Here is a 22,370-nt window from a genome sequence, read left to right as displayed (position 1 = left end):
GTTGCTCTAGAAATGTTTTCCAGTGTTACTGATTTTCTTCTGTAATAATGGAAATATAATAACAATAACTGTTTGAGCTGTTTTAAACGGTGAGTAATGGACAATGATTTTGCATTTATATTGGACATTATTTGTGTGGTGGGTTTTGCCGGGGAAACAAATGATTCAACTTGCAAACAAATTCAACGGGAAACTTCATAAGAAGAACCTCAGCGAATCTCAGCCAAAGTCCCACAGCCAAGGAAAATCCACCAAATTGCCCTGAACCCACTTTGTGCTCAGCTGGAGCAAAAGCAATTATTTTGGCTCTGGAAATTTGCATTTGCCCAATAAGGGCAAATGAATAGGACTGTTGCACATATCATGCGCACTGTGCAATTATTGTACATAATATCCATTACCAGCATGGCTTGATGGATCCATACAGACCTGTTGCCAGTCCTCTCCTGTTCCAGCAACTTAAGGATGGACTTTCCATCCATGTCTGGAGGAGTGTCGAGCCCAGCGATGTGGAGGATCGTGGGAGCAAGGTCAATGTTCAGCACCAGATGAGGGTTTCTGAAGAAGTACATGCACATAAAGTTCACTTAATCTTCTGAAATACGTACAGTGATATTAAATAACCACACCAAGGAAGATAAAACTCCAAACACTGAGAGACAGAAGATCAAGATACACAGAGTACTGTTCATTCTTGACCTTTTACAATGTGGAGGCAATGTAATCCGTACGATAAGAAACACTGATAATGATTCTGGTTGCTGCGTGGACTTACACTGCCCCTGGCTCTACGTTGGGTCCTCTCAGGAAGAACGGCACACGGATGTCAAAGTCATAAGGCATTGACTTGCCCTTCACCAATCCAAACTGACCAATGTGGTAGCCGTGGTCTGCTGTGTAGATGATGTAAGTGTTGTCCAGCTCTCCAGTTTCTTCAAGCATGTCATAAACCTGAGAAATAAAACGAGTGATGATGGGAAGATAGACAGCGGACTATCCAGATGCTACAAATCCTAATAAAGTCCATTCATAATTACACTTACCTTCTGCACCGAGTCGTCCACAGACATGAGTGTCTGCAGCCTCTTCCGATGGAGGAAGTTGGTGAACTCCATGTGGATGGGTCTCATGGGGCCTGTGTACTGCATGATCCAATGTTTGTCCATATTTGGGGCATAGTTGTAGCTGGGGGTGCTAGGAGGGAAAGATGAGACAGACATGAAAAACTGTCTGCATTTAGGATTGATAGAACATACATGTATATCGTATGCCTGATGGAGAAAATCTTTATGGATGTCTGTCAAGATGTGAGTTATCAGAGCACGTAACAGCTATGAAGATGCCAAAAAACACCTGTCTGCTACTTTTCACAAACTACTGCTCAGTAACAGGTGTCACAGTTGTCCACTGCTCTTGACATGCATCAATAGCTGCTCTGTTTGTTGAAGGAAACGTCTTAATAGTCAGCAGCCAGCACCTTAGCTGTTTTTCCACACCTCTCTCAGACCATCTCTCCCCTCACACAGAGACGAGAGTCTCCTTGCTCCAGTGCACTCTTGGCACGGACAAGTCATTTGAGGGTTGGCACATGCTTATGAAAATAAAAGGCCCCAAAGTCAAGTTTGCAACAACTTCTGGACCAAAAACTCAATAAGTCATGGTCATTTGAAATAGGGGAATAACAAGAGTGGATAAAGAGGGAGGGAGAGGCTGTCTTGTTGGGGGATTATAGCTGAGAAGAGCTGTTCACCTGTCTGAGGTATTAGCTGTGAAGCAAAGATATACAGCAGACTAATGTTTGAACTTGACTTTGTGTCTGCAAAATTTCTGCAGATCAAAGCAAAATAGTTTCTGAATAACATACTGCATGCACGTGTAGTTAGCCTGAGATTCTAAGTCAGCTCTGTAGTGTTGGAATGTAATGTGACAAAAACCAATAATTTCCCTTCTACTTCTACTCTCTCCTTAAACAAACTATGAACGAAGAGGTTGTACCCCTGAATAAGCAGCCGCTGGACAAAGAATCCAGATTTGGGTACTAAATGAAGACCTGCTATGGGAGCTGCTTTGCTCTGATTGAGTGAGCTGCCTTCTGCCCTCGTCTCCTCAGGCCTGCTTTGTGAAAAGGATGAACTCTTCACCCACCTAGCCAGGCGGTCTAATAAGCACCACAAAGGGACCTGTCTCTGGGCAATGGGCCACCAAGGTATGGGGCCCTGGGCACCAGGGAACCAGGAATGCAGAGGTCAGTGGAATGAAGCCAGTCCATAGGAGAGGTCACACCTGCCACCTGTCGCATATAGGTCGTTTTTGTGGTATTAGCCCTGGATTACAGCAGCCCAGGGCCCGCTGTTTACCCCGGAATGCCTCCTGACCTTACAAAACTTAACACAGACACATCCCACATGAGGATTAGTGACATTCCCTAAAGCAACTTGTTGAGCGACGACCAGAATAACTTCTATTCACTCCCAGCTATAGCCAGACACGCCATTGAGAAACCGCAGCACATCTATAGTGTTTAAAATAAGTCGGGAGCTTGTCTTACTTCTAAGAGACAGGGTAAAAACACCTTCAGAGAGGAATGTTAATGACATTAACATCAAACCCTCCCCTGCTATTGTTGCTGTCAAAAGTACAGACGCTCATTTGATTTATGAGGCGGCTCCTCCCCTACAGCCATGCAGTCTCTTTCCAGCTCCGTGCATCACCAAGTAGAGGTACAGTATATAAGACAGAAAGTGGTAGACCAGACAAATTTTCAGACATATCTTTCCATTAGTGGATGACCTTAACAGGGACATACAGAGAATTAAAAATGGAAAAGTGTCAAAATCATACTTATGAAGGAATTTGTTACACAACATCTGTCAGTGAAAATATCGGTTATGGGAGCGCGAGTGTGTGTGTGTGTGTGTGCATCAACAAACACCCACCCACACCAACCACTCTGCATATTCCACACATGCTGCACCTACACACAATCACTGGGGCAACCCCTTCAGTCACCCACGGGCCCCAGTCCCACTCCCCCCTTCACCCGCCGGCTCGAGCTAAAAATAAATTAATAATGTCACAAAGGGTGTTCCGAGGCGCACAATGCATTCCTCTCGTCCCGAGAGCCCCGGGGAGAAACTACTGATTGATATGGACAGGATCAGGAAGTCCTTTATGTGAATTTCACAGGAGGGGAGAGGAGAGAGGCAAGAGATGAGAAAAACGAGACAAGACAGTGGGAGACACAGAGGGAGAGATAAACTGAGACGCAGACACGAGCGGAGATATGCAGATAGAGCTGGAGAGCGGGAGAGCAAGCAGACCAAGGGGAATGTTAAGTGGATAGAAAGTGAGAGGAAGGAAGTGGGAAACACTGAAAGTGCTGGGAAACCCAAAGAAAGAGGAACAGTGAGCAGAAATGGCAGCTTTCAAGCCTACAGCTGCATCTCTAAAACACCATCCCTCCCCCCAACCCAGTGGAGTGGTGCATCCTGGGAGCCTGTTTGAGGGCCCACCAAGAGATGGCAAGGCATGTTGCCATGGAACGACCAAGACTATTGCAGCGCTGCCTCAACTGATGAAGAGTTGTGGGAGGCCAATGTGGGCTTGGCATGAGCTCATAAAAAGCATAAAAAAGCCATCTCTGATCCTTCTTAATGGCATGTGCACCAGCTATTCTTGGACGATAAATCATTTTGATTTTACGCTTGCTGAGTCGTCGGCCCTAGAAGCTTCTGAGCAACCTGTCATCACTTTGGATTGAGGGGCGTGAGCACTGTAATAATGTTAGGTACACCAAATCATAAAAACTCAAATTGGATGTTAACAAAACTCGGCGGCAGTTGGAAGCTGCCTGAATGTCTGTGTATATTACCTCAAAACGTAAACTCATGAACGTCCACTTTTCATTATTTAACCTATCCTTTGTCCAATGTCTGAATCCCGATGCTTGTGTGTGTTTGAGCGTGTGTGATAATGTGAGTCTGAGTGTAACTTACATGTGCTGCGAAGCATTTGGGAAGTGCTCAGCGTACTGTGGAGCCGAGTCCTCCGGGCCATGAGGAGCAGCATGACTGATGACCATCATGACAGGACGGTGAGGGTACATCCGCTTGGACATGCGGAAAAAGTTGACGCTGTCATTGGTGATCAGATCTGTGAAATAGTCCTGAAAAAAAGGAGCAAATACCATGAATGAACAGGAATTATTAGGTGCTGCAGGGCTAAAATCCCATCCTGACGAGGCTGAAAGAGGAGGTGGAATTGGGGAAAAATGCAAAACAACACGAGCTTTGATAAAACTCAGACCAATCACCATGACATGTTGCTTTCCTTCGTCCAGTCATTTTCAAATAAATGGCGAGGGGCCAGTGGGGATATGAACTGGGGGCATTGAGTACACTACACTACCAATCTGTCGAGTCAACAGCTGGCCGCTTGCCTGCGTGTGTGTGTGTGTAAATGTGAGTGTGCGCTTGAATCTGTGTGTATGTGTATACAGTATATGGGCTGTTGCCTCATCAGTGAATCTCTGCACTATTGAATGTGACAACACTTGATGGTGAGAGGAGCCTGGCGCTCTCAAATGGTATGTTGTTATGACAGCTCCAACCCCTCTACTCCTCTCCAGGCTATCCATTCCCTTTCTCCTATTTAGCTTCATTTTATTCTAACCCTTTTCTCTTAACGTGTTTTCTTTCCTTCTCACGAATTCACTGTGGGAGATAATGGAACACACAAATCAGGCACAATAACCTCCAAAGATACAAGCCTCAGGCATTACAAGAGAAATTAGCTGGAGTGAGTGATGACTTGCGTGCAGGAGATGGGAAAGACAGTTCCCTAAGACCTTGAGTGCTCTATTCTTCAGGTTTCACAGAGAGGACAACTGAAGGAATAAAAATGGAACTTCCTGTAAAGAGCTTAGACTCAGGAAATGTGAAATTGTCACATCAAACAACCCACAGGCGTGACGATTTATCAAAACCTTTATTCTATTTTTTTAAATGTACGGTAGGTCCCGCCCTGAACTAAAATCACAATGGCATTTGCCAAGTTTCCAACTGTAGATTAACCATCCTACCTGCAGCTTTGGCGTGCCGCTGTCTGGCGTACAGCATGCGGAAGGGAGTGCCAGGTTCAGAATGAAAGGGTAAAGGGTGATTTCCCTGAAATGTCAGAAGTGGGTTTGGCTGATTCATCCTGTCTCTATTAATAGTCTTTATAGCCAGGCCAGCCTTAATGGCCTGGCGGCTGCACATGCCCGTTGAGGCTGGTGATTGCGTGCACATGGCAAAGCATTGCCATACTTGTTTCCTCTGTGTTACCAGCTCTCCAAATTCTGAGCCACTGTTGCTAAGGCCTCTGGCAGGTCAAAAGGAAGTGACAGTGTCATGGGGAATGCCTGGCCAACAGCTATAAAATGGTCAGGGAAGTGAAGAGTATCACTTTTCCCAGAACCATTTGGAGATGATCAGCACTAAGTGGCAGTCACATAATACAAACTCATTCACACATGGTTTAATTCCTTCCTGACATTCATCGATTTAAATTGAAATTCTGACATCTTAAGTTTTACTGACGTGATTCGATTCTCAATGAAGCAGGGTGTTGTGGCTTTTGATTTTACAAGATTTGTACACGGAGAGTTTTAAGAGTTTGAATTTCAAGCTGCTTGATGTCTGATCAGTGGAAATTTCTGTTAGCAGCGATGACACCAACATATCCCATCTGGCTTGCAACACAGGCTGCTTTGTATCTTCCTGACGGCTGAGTTCTATCATGGAATTTGAAGGAAAAAGTGTATGAATCATATTCTCATACTAAATCTTACATAGAAGGTCTTTGAGAAGAGGCCTTAACCTCAATGAACTTTTGCTCTCACAGTTGGAAAATCAAATGGGATCAAATTGAATGAAATCACTGGTGCCTCGTTTCATCGCGATGATTTGGTGTGCTAGCTGCACTCTGTGTGGAATACCATGACCTCCTCACCCGGTGTGATTCTAAAAAGAGGGAGTTGTGTTTGTCCCAGTGGTAGCAGGTTAATGATTTTTGGCAGCAAATAGCAAATAGTGTGTCCATTTGGTTTAAAACCACAATCTGCTGACCAAGCCCATGTCATGTAAACACCTTGGCCTCAGCTTGTGGGTAACTTTACACCTCAGTCCAAGTTGGCAGAGGAACAGCAGTCCAAACATCTGTTTGCCCATCTTTTGGGCTGGCCATCTCCAAACTTGACATGCATCCAAACTAAAAACCCTCCTCATGGATTCCTCATGTACCCAGCACTGTGCTACCTGGGAAGGTATTGGCATGGAGCTGCGAAAACAAGCTGACAGCTCTTACAAAAACATTTCGGGAAGATTGATGACCGATGCCATCCAGAGTTACAAAAAGACTGCAACCACAGCGTTCATCTCCAGAGTCTAACAGCAGTCAAATGAAATTTCCCCTTCTCTTTTATTGTGGTATTTGAGCATGAAAATCATTCTGCACAACTTCACAGTGAGACAAAAAGAAGTGGAAAGAGGCAGACAGACTGAAAGAGACAAAAACAAGTGCAGGGTGGTATTTATCACAAGCAACGGTGGCTTCTCATAAATATGCTGCAATTTTACAGTGTCTAAATGTTGAGGTAAGGTGCGTCATAATAAAAGGATGCGGCAGAAAAGGAGACGCCACCTCTAGTCAACTCATTCCCTTTAATTCTCGAATGAAAATTCCTGTCAGCCTGGATCACAACACCATGATAAATGAAGTGCTACACTGCCTGTATTTATAAGTGGAGTGGAACCTGCAATTTGTCGGGCAAAGCCTTTATATTAGGTCATAAAGGGAAAACAAATGAGTGATTGAGTTAATGGTGCCTTTTTAGAAATTATGGGAACACATACCTTGGCGTAATCGGCACCATGTTTCTCCTTGTAACCATTCCGACAGACAGTGTAATTATAGAAGCGGGAATTTTTTATCAATCCAACCCATTCGCGCCACCCAGGTGGGATGTAGCTGCCATTGTACTCATTGAGGTACTTGCCGAAGAAGGCTGCAAAAGAGAAGGAGAGAGAAAGGAGGGTTGTTTGAATACGCAGTCATAGGCCATAAATGCATGTTTTCTTTGTTTGCGTAAGCCTGTGAAAATCTCAGTTCAGCGCGTCTGTGTGACTTTATCTGTGTTTGCGCGAGTATGAGACGCCTAACTCTTCTGCTCGCCTCTTTTTCCCTGGCTTCGCTGCACAGCATTCTCGGATAGGCTGGGCAGGGAGCCAGCCTGTCCCAGAGAAGGCTAATTGCAGACTAACGCATCAGCTCGAAAACCGCAGGCCGTGCTGCAGCCCACAGGACCCCACTGAGCTGCCCAGTCCAACGCCTGCCCATCACTTACACAGACACTGTCTGATGAGACATGACAGCGACCTGGCACACTCACAGTGTTTGCATTTCTCACAGCAGACAGCCGGGCAGGGCAGAGGAGTCTAGCTTACTATAAAAATTTGCATTGAGTGAAAATAGAAAGGCCAGAAGGCAAAAAGTGATTTGGTACCCAGTCACTTTCACATGTCAAATAAAACATTTACAGGTCTTTGGTGGACACACAGCAGGCCCTTCATGCTCATTATCTTATATAAAAGTCTCTACATGTGTGAGTGTGTGTCATTGTTCACCAACCTGTCCTGTAGCCGGTGTTGTTGAGATAGACGGCGAATGAGCGTGGTTCGTGCTGAGCTTGCCAGGAAGGTGAGGAGCAGTTCTCATTGTTGGTGTAGGTGTTGTGGTTGTGGACGTACTTGCCCGTCAACATGGAGGACCGTGACGGGCAGCACATGGGTGTGGTGACAAAGGCATTGGTGAAAGTTGTGCCTCCATCCTCCATGATCTTACGGGTTTTATTCATTACCTGCAGAGAACCTGGAGGACAAGGTGCGGAGGTCAGAGCTATGGTTTCGCTGTTACATGCTTTGCTAATGCCATGAAAAATAGACTGGCAAATGTTTTTGTTTAATTCTAAATAAATTTTCATGTGGATAAACACAGTTGAGTCTAATCACCAGTCATTTGACCTTTTCCCACTCTGAGTGGCAAATAATTATAATTCAGCTGTTAATAAGCCAGATGGCCATTCGGCCCGGGCTTATGGCCGCTATTTAATATTTCATGTGTGGAGACCACATAAATCCTGATGCAAATAACCACAAAGAAATTGATTAAAAACAACGTAGACAGAAAAATAGCAAAAATCACAGATGTGAATGGAAAAGTGCAGTAAAAGGGTATTTGGAAGGAAATAAATAGAAGATAAATGAAAAGTAAATGGGCCCTGTATAATTCTGGGAGGACCAGGAAGTGTGCTAACCTTACCCAACTCAACGTCCTGGTCGTCAGTCATGATGAGGATAATGTTGGGCCGGATGTTTCTGCGGTCTCTCTGGATGCGACCCCTGAGGCCCTGAGCTCTGGTGGTGATAAAGGCACAGCTGCCTGGAGCCCAGTCCAGAGACAGCAGGGCCAACCAAGCCAGCCACTGCATCAGCATGGTGCCTGAGACGACCAGAGATGGGATGGGTAGATGGAAGGATTAATGGAGAGATGAAGGGAGGGAGAGGAGGTCCAGCCAGGCCACTCACTCACACCCGTGCTGCTCTTGCAGCTGTGGTCAACTGTGAAGACACAGAAGGAGAAAATGTATGGAGCCATTACAGCAAGGAACATGGGGAAAAGAGAAATTAAGTGGGCAATTTTGAAGTTGTAGAAAAGATAATTGCATCATATTTTCTGAGAAGGAGAGAGAGTCAGTCTCTCAAGGAATACTTAAACATACTCAATTCAAAGGCATTGTGTGCATCTGCCTGATCACAAATCAACACTAGAAGTCAAAAATTTATCCATAAACACAGAAGCCACAAAAGTTTCTTCCAGGCCTTGATTGTCTACCAAGGAAGAGTTAGCCAACAGTTCCAACATATGTTGCATCCTGACTGAAACCCCATCAATACTGAAATGCCTCAAAATCAACTCTCCTGTCCAATACTGAAAACAACAAAATCAAAGTGACCCATGTCAACACTTTGAATGGCAAAAGAGCAGCGAAGATCTAGAAACACAGATCTCACCTCAAAGAATCCTACAGGTCTCATTTTGTCTGGTCTCTTCTCATGTTCTCCTTGTACTTTTTCTTGTGTTTTTCTCTCTCTCTCTCTCCTTCTGTGTCAGAAAACACACACACTCACACATGGAAACTCTCTATCACTACTGGAGAGCTGTTGTTCAGCTAACTGTGCAGAGACTGCGCCATTGGCTGCCTGCACTCAAAACACCCACAGCCACTCTACCTCGTCAGCCAATCGCGGCCCACTTTCCACCTGTCACTCAAAAGTCACCCCCTGGTGAGTCAAGCGTGACAGAGGGCCGGTGGGGAGGATGGGACCACACTAGGGGGGAGGGGGTTAGGGGGCACGGGGGCGGAGAGAGGGTTCCGCTACATTAACCTCAGTGCCACTGTCGCCAATCACAGATTACCCCTGAGTCATCATAGCAGTTTGCAGCCTCTAGCTCACTTACAATGTCATGGTTGGACATAAAAAGTTTGAATATCCTCTGCCTAAATGGCAGGGAACAGTGTAAAATGAAGACAGACATTACCGCATCACCAAAAGATGCTTAAATAAAGTTTGTCTATAAATCCCCCGTATCATTATGGAAAAAAATATAAAGATGGTTTAAATTAGCAGGCAACTTTCAGTAACAATACTATGTGTGAAAGAACAGCTTGTGGCTGTGAGGTGAACTATGACAGTGTTGCAATGAGCACTTCATCACTGCTGGTCAAAAAGTGCCTTATGGACAGAGATCCCGCCGAGTGGCACCATACTGCTCGCTATTCTCAGTTAATGACTTGAGAACAAATGGCAGGTTTTGGACACCTGAGCCTTGTCAAACCCCACTGGCTGGCTCCGCCCTTACCCTCATTTCCACAAAGGGCCAGTCTCCTTTGGCAAACAGCATAAACTGTGACCAAAAATAAGTCATCAGTTATGGTGTTTGACTCATAATGGGAGGCAGTCCGGATAAGTGTATCACAATTTTTTAAAGGGTGAAATGCTAATTATTTTTGTCATTAATGCACTACACTGACACATGGCTTTAATCCTTTCATGAATATTGCATATGATTTTTGTTCAAATCAGCAAAGTGGGATGATGGTAGAAGATGACGAAATATTGGAAAAATGGATGACGGCTCGCATAATATACACTAAGATTGCCAGAGATCAGTCCATACATACATACATACTATATCATACATCCACAAACACATGCTCTTAATGATGTGCTGAACAGATGGCCCTCCATAAAATAACACCACTAAAAATGATTTACTTCTACCACTACATCAGATGGGTGAATAGGTGAGTCATGCCCTTTCCTTGCTATGCACTGGGTATCTGTTTTTTCCCCTCAAGTTAGATGTCGTTTGCGATAAGCAGAACTTCAGACAGAGCTTTAAGAGGTCTGTCCTGCATTTTAGATGAGCAGTATCAGGGCCAGCCAGCCCAGCCATCGTGACAGGCCCTGTGCAAACATTGGCGCCGTTTGGACAAACACCCCTCCAGCGTAGGGTGGCAGAGTGCACAGAACCTCACAGTGAATTACACACACAATACAAACTACTGTACAAACACATGGCGACACGCAGAAACTCATAAGACACTCACACACAAGGCATCCTCCCACAAAAACCAATTCTCGCGCTGCGAGGGTCCAAGTCCTCCTACATAAATGGGAAAGCTTCCCAGAAACAATAGATGTAAGCCCAAGTCTGACAAAATTCAAGTCTCTATTTCTGTCAAGCTGTGGAAGACTGAAAATCAACTGTAAGTCAGTCAGCCAACTAGTGTAATGTTAGCACCCAGTGAGAATTCAATTTTACATGCCAATGGTTCCCAGCAATAGCCTCTTCATGCGAGTCAGAGAAGTGAGAAAACAGACAAGAAGGTTCATTGTGGAATCTGATACAGACCTTGTGGTGCTGATGTGGTTCGTTATAGTGGTATCAATAGCTACACTGTCTGAAACGACTCAGAGGGCAGGGCTAATAAAGTGCCATGCATAACGACCAATGGGATGCGGCCCAAAGTTAGGCAGGCAAAACGATACAGCTGCTGTCCTTTGGGCTACCTCTCATCCTAACTCGATTTCATCTGATCCACTTTCCTCACTAGGTCATCTGAAGCGCACTTATAACCGAATGGATTCCCAGCAGCTCTGCGCCAAACGTACCGCTGGATCATCTGACAGCTGTCCATCCCAAAGTCACCCCTCATCAAAGGAAACACCACAATTATGTATTTATATAGCATCCTCAGTAACCTGACTTGGTCGTATTAATATGACATACCGTATGGAGCTTTAAGAGGGAATGACCAGCTGAGTGGCAAGACCAGTGCTGAGAGATTAGCGGCTGCTGTTTGCAGAGCAGAGGTGGATTGATGGCAGTTGGCTGGCTGTGTTAAGACTAATGGAACATGTAGTATTTCCTGTTCACATGAAAGAAAACTAGAAAAATAATACTGCTTTACTCACTATCAAAATTACAATTAATTTCTTCCTTGCACCAAAAACAGATTTAGTGTGAGTGTGTAGTCCTTTGGCTGCAGAGAGGGTGATGAGTGTACAATTTATGCGTTCTGTGATCTGTGTTGATCAGGAGTATGGATGCAAACACATACATAAAAAGGCATGATATAGCTCGTCAGGCATGAGATTGTATCTGCTCCAGAGGAGATAAAACTGAAATCAAAGCATAGTTTGACTATGCACTGAGTTTAACGGAAACCTCTTGTCAAAGGAGGCACATCAACTACATTGAGCATTTGCTCCAGATTTGAAAGTTGGAGAGTCCTCAAATTGTCCAGATTGGACAGTTTAAATGTTGCTCTGCTAGTTATCACAATTAACTGCGCAAGATTAACTGAATTGGATCAGTGCGTTCACACTTAGTCACCTCTGAGTGTTTTGTTTTGTACACATGCTTTACAAAGTGTCATCCAGAGTTCTTGCCCTCAGGCACACTTGCACACACGCAGCAGGGAAGGTACCCAGCGCACTCAGCTCTAAACACTGCTGCATGTATTCAAACTGAGGAGGCAGTTCAATTCTGTAAATATAAGATACAACAAGAGCAAATATGCTCGAATCTGAAAGTTATTATATCACTGGCTCCTGAGCCTCTCTTCTGCTATTGCCACTGCTTCTTATTTGCCTCCAAAGTGCATGTTGCCAATTTCATGACCCCCTTAAGAACCCTCCGTGAGAATAATGTTTCATGTCATTTTCGTAAACCCTTCACTTTGAATGACTCATTTATTTATGTCATCCTGTGTGATATAAGTAGAACAAGCTTCTCCTATACATCTGTGGAACAGACAAGAGGTCTTTATTCCTGGACAGAGTCAGAGGACTAGGGAGCACATTGTTTCTACGTCCTCATTGTTGTGGAGGATTAGCACTAATGACCCTTTAAATGAGCCTTTACTGTACTCATCATGTTTAAGCTGGGGGAAGAATATTGGGGAGGGATCGGAGGAACGTAAAATGCCCACAGGATCAAAGGACTGGAACAAAAAGGCCACTATGGAGTTTTCAGACACGCAGCTGCCAGATACATAAAAGATGTGCAATTTTCAGATTAATGGCCATCAACACGAGAGACTTTTAGCGCACCTCAACACCCCTACTAATCTTGACTTTCATGATCGTAAAGTTTTTTTCCGACTTTGCTTGCAGAAAACAGCTCTTTCACTTACTCTCCTTTAGCACATGCGGCATTGCTCAGTGATTTGGTATGGCTGCACAGACAGCTGTGCTTTGTGCACCGAGTAAAGCTGAACATAATAGAGTTGCTGCTTGTGTAACCATTCAGGGCAGTACTCTTTGGCTGGTTGGCAGTTGTGCCCTCCAGTTAGGGCCTCTAACCACACACCCCGCTGCACCCCGACCCTCCTCTGACCCGAGTGGTAATATGGCTTTGATGGTGGCTTGTTTAACCTAACCTCAGCAACCTGAGGCTACCCACACACAGGGGTTAAGAGGGGAGACTCCGAGGGAAGAAAAAATGAATGAAGGGGGCTCAGTACAGAGGTATGAAGCTAACAAAAGTCTTGTAAAAGCCTGGTTGTGATTGGCCTGCATATTCATTTCAGTGATGGCAAACAGGCTACATCTGGCTTAGGCTCTGTTCAGTGGCAGTCTATACATTTATCAGCTGTCAGTGAAAAACAGCAGACATTCATAGAAGACACATAAGCAAATCTGTCTGTGAGAAACACACTGATTGACAGCCATGAATCCACGTGTCCCTTCGAGCAGCGCGTCTGTCCTGCAATGCCTGCCTGCTCATGGACTCTGAATCTTGTTCAAGTTGATGTAGAGAGTTTGGAGGTGAGGGGGTTCACCTTCCCAAAACAAGATGCAGGTCAAACCCAAACCAGATGCCCATGCCCTCTTAAAGTAAATCAGTCATTCATAAAGAGCCTTGCTATTAAGGACAATGGCCATTTCAAAGCACCTCAAATCCCCTTGTATGTCCATTCTTTCTCTCGCTCCCTCTCTATTTGCCCAGTCCATCTCTAAGGCAGCCAAGTCACAGGGGAACAATGGAAAGAGAGGGGAATTAAAGTCTGATGGCGTAGTCTGAATTCTGTAGGCTGTTCTGCGACTCCAGGCTCAGTGATTAGCAATGACACCAAAGGCCTTTCTGCATACAGTCACAACTTTGTGCAGGAGCTCCAGTCAAACGTCTCCCATGAGAAAAAATAAAAGGAGTGTAGAGACAGTACATGTTTAGTTGCAAACTGATCTGAGAGACAAAGACAGAGAGCAACAATGTTAGGTTTCTTGATTTGTGCTTCAGATCAGTGACATTTTTCAGCACAGGATGTTTGCTTTCAGAGGGGAAAAAATGATTATTGCAAGGCCTTAGATTAAGGTTTGTCCAAATATTTCTGTAATCCGAGGGAATTCGGCTGGTCTGCTGCCATGAGGACTGACGAGGGCCTTTTACACTGAGGAGGGCCTGTGTCAGGGTCTGCTGTGCCCGGCAGGCCAAGGGCAGCACATTGTACCCACCAAGACCCACCCGTCAGCCACACTGAGCTGACTGAAGGAGAGCTCTGTCCCAGTGCACTCAGTTGGCTGTGGGTATTCACTCGGAAAATGCCCAGACCTTGGTGTTTTCAGACTCTTAACTCCTCTGATTTGTTTGACCAAAATGCCCAAATAAGTGTAGGATCTATGACAAAATTCCAACGAGAAAACCAAGTGTAAGTCAGTAAGGAGAGCTCACTGGCTCTTTGTTCCAGCATGTTTATGGATACACAACTCAAAGATGTTGACAGGCGTATTTGGAATCTTTGTTTCATCCATGTCACAACTATAAAACTTCAGATGTTATAGCAAGAAATGATTCCCATCCACTGGTATGCGGTATGTTTGTAGTACAACGCAGGCCACTTTAATGAAGAAGAATGGCCTCAATTCAGTGAAATGTGAACCTGGAGTGAGTGCATTCACGGCTATTAGTTAAACCCCCTCATGTTTCTCTCAGACCTGGTAAGAGACCCTTTGTAGTGCCAAGGCTGCCAGGCCACCCCATCAATATTATGGATGCATCTTAATGTATAATTAAATGAATCCGGGTCCAAAAGACTTCAAAGTGGGAATGGCTTGCGGGCCACCAGGTGGTCTGTTGGAAATCATGAGGAGGTTCTGAGAACCTTAAGAGGGAAATGATTAAAAAACACACAAGGTCATTTCAGAAATGGGGAAGGCTGCCTATATTTGTTTGTGTACGTGTGTGTGCAAGTGTGTTCTTGTCCTGAATGTGATGTGTATTTAAGTGTTCGTATCCTTAACTATGGACACCCTGTGTTGAGGTCTGTATATCTGAACAAAAGTCTCATGGTGGTAACACTGACAAATGGGGCTTAGTGTCGGTCAGTACGACTGGCATCGCTCATGTACCCTCATCAACATTATGTTCAAGGCCCTGACGGAAATGTAGGAAATTCTGCAAGGCCAATTTCAACCCCTGTTTAAAATTAGCAGGCAAACAGTATTGTGACAGTATATAAATACTAAAAAAATGCACACAGAAATGCGATTCCTAATGTTTTTCTGTACTTTTCCTAAGACGTATGCTGTTCTTCCAAGAGGCTTGCTTGTCAAGTGAGGTTCAATTTTACAAGTGGAAAAGCAGATTTAGCATTCAAGAGGGTGAGGAGAAGGGTGAGTGACGGAGAGGGAGGGAGGGAGGGAGGGAGGAGGGAATGAGAGAGAGCAGGAGGGGGGAAAAGAGTGAATGAAAGGGAAACCACTCCTCTGATTTATAGTGTGATATGAAAACATGGAATCACAATCAGAGGATCAGCAACCACAGTTATATGATATGAGCCTAAAGCAAGCACTTTCTTGTTAAATCTATTCTAAGCCATGAATGGAAGACATTAGCAATAGGCGACCTCAGATGAATAAAATACAGCACATTAATATTCCTCCAGCCACTCTCTTGTCAAAACCCACACTCCCATCAGAAACACTCTATCAGGCTACGAGAGCAGCAGAAAAAGTCGGAGCGAAGCGGAGTAGAATGTATTGCTCACTCACGGGTGGCTTTCTTGTCTCTTTGACTCGTCAAATATACCCCAGATAAATTATTCCTTTTACCACAAAAGAGAGCTATGGCAAATTGCTTCAATGGGTTTCCACTGAGGTAATTGTCAAGAATAAAGAGATTGATTTCTTTTCCATGAAATCAGCAGCATGGTGGCACGGAGAGAGAGGGAGGGAGAGGGAGAGAGGGGAAGAGAGAGAGAGAGCGAGCAAATGCACCAAGTCTGAGGGATTGTGTCCCTGTTAAAACATGGCAGTTTACCAAGTTCAATAGCCCTGTAATGTTCGCCGATTACTGACTTGAGAAGTGTGACTTGAATCCTGTTTCTTGTATATAGAGGAAATTGAGAACTAGATCCATGTCACTGGGAAGATGTGGTCCTTTGTCTCCAAATGCACTCGTTATATACAGTTCTCTTCACTCGTAGTACAGGCTGAGGAGAATTATGTCAGTGCCAATACAGACAGATGTGTTTAGGAGCAAAAAAGGAAAACACATAGCTAAACAGAGTGTCGTGCTGTCTTGGGCCTTCTGGGAAAAGTAAACCTTGAAACATCACATATGACATAAATCCAAAGACAGACAATCTTTGGATTTAACTGTTTGCACCTGAAATAAACCCAAACTCGAGCCAAAAACAAGTGTAGCAGCTGTTTTACTACACAAACAGTGCAATCTACTGACCCTAGAGCCAGCTGATGCTGATGTAAGTGAACGAGCATTTAACATTTAATAGTACAAACCAAATCCATGCTGAGTGGCAATCAATAAAAACAGCAAAACAAAACAACAACAGCAGGTTCCTCAAGTTGACGTGGTAGCCGCTCACTCAGCAAACCCCAGCTAAGTGTAGTGCCGCTGCTGGCACATGAAACTAAACACCCCTAAAATGTGGAACATGTGTAGGCATATTCTCTGGGAACCGTAGACAAACATAGACCATGAGAACCAGCCTGCGTGACCCTGGACGCCATAAACAAACTCCATAGCTGTGACACACCAACATGATACCACTCATAAAAAGGCATTCATCCGATTGCACCTGTGCCTGTTAAGCACTCCCTTCTGTCCAGGCCCGCGGGCATATATGTGTGTGTGAATTTGGATATCATATACTCTTGTGTGTGTTAGTCACTAGGCGCGAGTCACTCACTGAAACAGCCAGAGTAAGAATCAGTCAGACTTGAACACAGACAGACACGTAACCTGTAATTTGTAGACAGGGTAGCCCTCCTTTCCATTGCCTCTGGCTCAGTGTGTGGCTTTCCAAAGCATGCAGTCACGTCATTTGTAATTTAATTAACTTTACCCTGCCTGGCAAAAAAAATGATAAAATATCTAACATACGATATCTACTGAGAGGCTAATTCGCTTACGAAGCATTAAAACAGGAAGCTTACCTCTCCAAATGCTTCCATTCTTTTACATCTGAGCCAGAGTTGAAGGAATGCAGGCAACACATCATCCCAACATGTTCAGCAGACACCAGCCAAACTCAGCTGAACTTGCTGCGGGCAATTCAAGGAGAGCGAAGTGAAGATAATGCGTGTCATGCAATGCTGGACCTTGTCAGTATAAACAAAATTGCTGAACCTTTAATACGACAACTGCTCAAATATCCAGCCGCTCTGCATCCACATGGCAAAGTCAGGCTATTCAAGTAAGGGCAAACAGGACCAGCGGCTACCAGTAGCACATGGCCAAGTCCACACATAGAAGTGTTTGTGCATGCACATACACATAAGAGCACATGGGCAGAGGAGGGGAGTGCTGGCAGAGGCTGAATGTGTTTGGCCGCTCCAGGGGAGAAGGGAAGAAAGGGAGCAGAAGAGCTGAAACAAACGCATGCTGGCTTCTATTAGTCGAGCTGTGGAGCGGGATGGAGGGGTGAGGAAATGTATTCATTCCTTGTGCCCCCGCCACCCCCCCAACCATTCCCATCCCTCCAACCCTCCTGCCCCATTATCTCTATTCTAGAAAGGCGGCGGATGAAAGGGACAACCCCCCAGTGGCAGCACTTCTCCCTCCAAACTTACGCCGACGCATTCTGACGGCTGCTTAATTGTACGTGATACAGGCAGGGCCCTTTCTCTTTCAAATCTAAAACAGATTGCTTCTCCCTGGGGAGGGGATTATTGGACAAGTAGAGATGACAAAGCAGGGACAGTGCAGCTCTCTGGGGGGTGGAGAACGGAGGGGGTAAGCTTGTGGATAGTGTGCGTGTACACGTTTTTCTATGTTTCGCTTTTGTGCATGCTTGTGTCACAAGAAGATTACGTTTGTGTCCATGTGTTTCAAATGCATACACGTGTGGGTGACAGCCAAGAACGTGTGCACGAGATCAAGCCTCTGATCACAACAAGATCACAGGATCCTTCTGTCCACTCCAGACTACTACTTTCCTCCACTCTTTATCACATGTTCACACCTCCCTTTCTCTTATCTTGGCCTCTTCTGCTTTATCCCTCTTCCACTTCCCCCTCTGTGTCTCTCTTGACCCAGCTTTCTCCTTCTCCCTCTTAAGCCCATGCTGCATCTATGCGCGGTGACATTTGAACAAAAGCTGCTCCGGACATCACAGAAAAAGCATTAAAATCCTCTTTCTCTCACTCGGTGGCTAAAAGTGCACATTAATGACTAAAGCCAAACAGCAATCCCACATCTTTTCTCTCTCTATTCATTCTCAGGCCAAAATTACAAGGATCCGGTCAGGGTCATTTCTGGCTGCTGCATAGCGGAACCATCTCCTGAGAACTTTGAAAACCTTTACTTCAAAAAACCATATATTCTCTTTCCAACTAGTCATTGGGGCAGAGGCCAAAGATAAAAACAAAAGGAACAATGCAAGACAAAAAACTATAAAGCGCCAAACACACGTCTGGTTTGCTGCTCTCTTTAATGTGTCCAAGTGTTAGATTGAGGGTTGGAGGATGAGACATTCCTGCCAATGATGAGCTGAGTGTGATGTTTGCATGCTCTGACCTTTACTGCTTGAATGAGAGGCTGAACAAACACATGGGGGTGCTATTGTGAGTGGCCCAATACCCCAAAAATAGATCTATGCAGTGTGTCTTTGTGTATCCAGATATGCATGGCATATTTCCCTGGAGATATGTCCTCAAAAGTCAAGGACACGTTTAAGGGCTGCATGTAAGTGCTGTGAAGCTCCATGGAAATGTTTGATCAGTAAGGACAACAAAGGAACTGAGAAAGTGGCTGACTCATCTAAAGATAGCCTTTCTGGATCCCACATAAATAAAAGCATGCCAAATGCTCACTGTTCAAATACTGGTCATTTGCAGTGATAGGACTGTGCAATCTACTCCAGTGCTACTATGCAATCAGGATAGCATGAGGAACACTATCATTAAGCTGAAGAGATAAACAAGTGCCGGAGGAGAGGGTGGTTTAGGAAATCTTTTCTTAACATGCTCGCACACAAGAGAACACACACAAACTATAGTTAAATAGCATATTTTCAAGAGAGATGAAAAATCAGAGGAACCAACTCATCTGCTGAAGCAAAGACGCTGAACAATTCAGTCAGAGTATTTATTGTCAGCCAGTTTAAGTGATTGGTGCATTTTGATCAAACAAATCTTCATGGCAGTTTGGATCACGGCGTTCCAGATCCAGTTTCTCTCTGAGCACCATCTCAGCCCCTTTCTTATTAGCCATGAGTATCTCCCCATTCTCACAGGAGAACGGAAAGTCGTCAGCAAAGCGTTCAATTTAACTGCAACCAAGAGAACCCCATAATGACAGAATTCATAAATGCCACTCCTGTCATTGTGCGGTCAAGCTGAGAAAGTACAATGCACCATGATAACAGTCTGACTCGGCCGAGATAAAATTATGGTGCTGATCTAGACAGGAAAAGAAGAAGAGGAAGAGAGGACAGGTTTTATATGTGGAGCCAATGAGAAAGATTTGCTGAAGGTAGAGCACATATTAATGCCGTTTCATTTCTCATAATAGCCTGTCATGAGTGCCTTAGACCCTGTTCATCAGTCGGCATGTATGAAGTCACGCAAGATGTCTGGGAAGTCTCTGATTCACCGTGGCTGGCATTTGAAACACACACACACACACTCAGAGTCGTGTTTGTACAAAAAATGTAAAGCACAGATACTAGCTCTTCCTGTTCTGTTACGCTCAGTCACTCACTATACTTATCAGAAGTATGAATGACTTCGCTTATTGCTTTCACACGAACACACACACACACACACACACACACACACACACGCACACACATAAGCAGATCCGAGTGTGATGGCAGAGCTGCTACTGGAACAACGTTTGTCTTGGCAAGCGTCTACCCCCCAGAACCTAATTATTTGCAGCAGCTGCTCATGCCCTTGTTTGTAGCACAGTGAAGCTAAACAGTTTAAAGGATCTCCCTTCTCTTCTGAGCTGGCAGTCAGCGCTGCGTTTTTTAAACACCCCAAAGCTGCTTTGCTATGCTTTGGGTAAGGTAATTGAAATTGAATCTCACTGCTGCCGGGTGAAACTAAAGTCAAGGGAAGATTTATGGATCAGTCTCGTCAATACTCAAAGTTTGAAGCCAGGCTTCTCCGTATTTCTCCAGCTCTCTCATTCAGTGACACAAATTGGCATTGCCAGTCTATTGAAACGTAAGCCAGTCTGTTACATTTTTTGCTGATTGTGCCCAGTACAAGCAATCGGCTTTGAAGAGAAGCATAATTTTGCCATTTAGAACTTTAATATCATATAACTTAGCTAAATCCAAGCTTACCAGAAGCATGGAAATTGATTTTAAGAGAAGGAAAAAAGTATTCAACTACAGCTTTGAGATTCTTTTAGAGCATTCAGATGTAATGTCTCTCTTTGGTTAATAGAGAAAAGCACACAAAAGTTCTAACTGTACCAGTGTCTAAAATAAAAGACCATCAGCCTTCCCTCCCTGTTCCCTAAATGATCTTTCAACTGCTTCCCTAATTGATCTGCTCACACAACCCAACTTTCTCCATCGGTCTTAAAGCAGCAGTCATCACAACCTATTGGTGGTTGTGCTAAATACTTCAAGTAACAAGCAGGAAGTGTAGCTACGGCTGGTTTACCAAGGTAAACACAAATTCACACAACAGCAGCTTTCACCCATACAACCTCCTCTCCTCTCAGTCCGGCCGCTATCCACACAGCCTTCCACAGCTGCACAATCTCCATTTGCAAACACCTTGTACACACACATACAGACACACACACACACACACACATATCCACACACAGTGCCCGGAGCTAGGTATAAATACTATACATCATATTCCCACTCTACTTGCAAGCTCCCCTTCTCACTTGACTAGAGTTAAATAGCTGAAGTGAGGTGTACATTCCCTGAGTCTCTGCCTCTCTACTTAGGTCTGACAGTTGGTCCGGAAAGCGCTCTTCAGCAGCTCATCCATTTAGCGTATACTGACACGATCTGCCAGAGGTGCACTCTGAATAAGATTTATGAAAAATCTTATCTGGGCTGAAGTGAGGGAATGTTAAATGCCACACTGAGTTTTGGGAATGTAGAAAAATTGTGCTTTAATTTCCTAGTACAAGAACTGACAAGAGTTAATAAGGAAACCATTCATCTTCACTGAAGTTTTTAGGATGACCAAAAAAAGATAATGAGGCAAACAGAAGAAAACTCAAACTGAATGTTTTATCCCTTGTCCCTCTTACAACTCATAAGATGCCCCCACTGACACGGTCCATTATGCAGCTTTCTTTAAGTGACAGCGAGTTCTTTCAAAGCTACAGTAGCTTCCTTTCACTTTCAAAAAATCCTGCATTCAAGAAATTAACAGATGGGTGCTTATGGATTGGGGGAAAAAATGACATTAATGGAATGTGCTGCCTTCTAATCCCTTGAGACGGAGGAATTTGTGACAGAGGGAATTCCTGTCATTCAGGAGGAAAACTATGAACTCCAGCGCTGTACACGCAACACAGACTTACTGCACTTGTGGAGTCCTACTCTTGACTGTATGCTGCATCAGAAATTCACTTCCAACAGAACAAATTGACAGGCACAGACAGCAAAAGCAATAGAGAAAAAGTGCAAAATATCAGAAAATAGATACAAAAAAAAAGAGAGAGCCAGAAAGTTAAGTACCTGAAAGGCAGGAGAGCAGAGTGCCGGCCGAGTGTGTGGCAAGACCAGGATTCCTCTCTGTGCTTTCCTCTCGCGTTTCTTCACTGGGTCTCCCTTCGTTCATAGAGGGGTTTGTGTCTTGGTGCTGGGATTTTGGGTTGGAGAGCAGAGGGGACCACACAGCTCCTGGAAGACAACCTCTCGCCTCTAATCCTCTCTCCGATGTGATGACACTCTCTAACCTCGACCATCTGTTGAAACACGTCCTGGAGCAGTCAGCACCGCGCTGTGTCAAGAACCCCACTCCCCTGCCCAATCACAGACCGGCTGCTGGGTGGCTCCTTGCTGCCAGGAGGCAGGGACAAGGACACAGCTCAGCGCTAAGGGAGACTCACACACACACACACACGCAGTCACACGCACACGCTCTCTCTCTCTCACTCACACACACACACACAGACACTCTGAGATGGAAGCAAGAAAACCCCCAGTCATCGTAACCTGAGAGGCAGAGTAGGAGGAAGGGACAGGGAGAGTGAGAGGAGTGGAAAGAGAAGGAATGGGAGGGGAGAGAGAGGGAGAGAGAGAGAGTCAGAGA

The 22,370-nt window shown here is 44.8% G+C and overlaps 1 protein-coding gene across 4 annotated transcripts in view; it reads right to left on the bottom strand.

Annotated features, from left to right (window-relative positions):
* sulf1 (sulfatase 1) overlaps positions 1-22,113 on the bottom strand; it is a 35,638-nt gene extending 13,525 nt beyond the window's left edge. Inside the window, exons 1-8 of one of the 4 annotated variants that reach the window (XM_076761226.1) lie at positions 21,794-22,113; positions 8,359-8,657; positions 7,669-7,908; positions 6,894-7,045; positions 3,996-4,165; positions 1,044-1,194; positions 776-951; positions 430-558 (exon numbers count right to left, since the gene is read on the bottom strand). In XM_076761226.1, the coding sequence (XP_076617341.1) occupies positions 430-558; positions 776-951; positions 1,044-1,194; positions 3,996-4,165; positions 6,894-7,045; positions 7,669-7,908; positions 8,359-8,533 (1,193 nt within the window). In that variant the 5' untranslated portion in view covers positions 8,534-8,657; positions 21,794-22,113. The remainder of the gene's footprint in view (positions 1-429; positions 559-775; positions 952-1,043; positions 1,195-3,995; positions 4,166-6,893; positions 7,046-7,668; positions 7,909-8,358; positions 8,658-21,793) is intronic. The other 3 variants (XM_076761228.1, XM_076761229.1, XM_076761227.1) reach the window with 3 other exon arrangements.
* Between the last annotated feature and the right edge of the window lie 257 nt (positions 22,114-22,370).

The sequence above is a fragment of the Chaetodon auriga genome, chromosome 21 (assembly GCF_051107435.1).
Source record: "Chaetodon auriga isolate fChaAug3 chromosome 21, fChaAug3.hap1, whole genome shotgun sequence".
NCBI classification, from domain to species: domain Eukaryota; kingdom Metazoa; phylum Chordata; class Actinopteri; order Chaetodontiformes; family Chaetodontidae; genus Chaetodon; species Chaetodon auriga.
The sequence above is the reverse complement of the archived record's forward strand: the minus strand, read 5'-3'. Positions and strand labels throughout refer to the sequence as shown.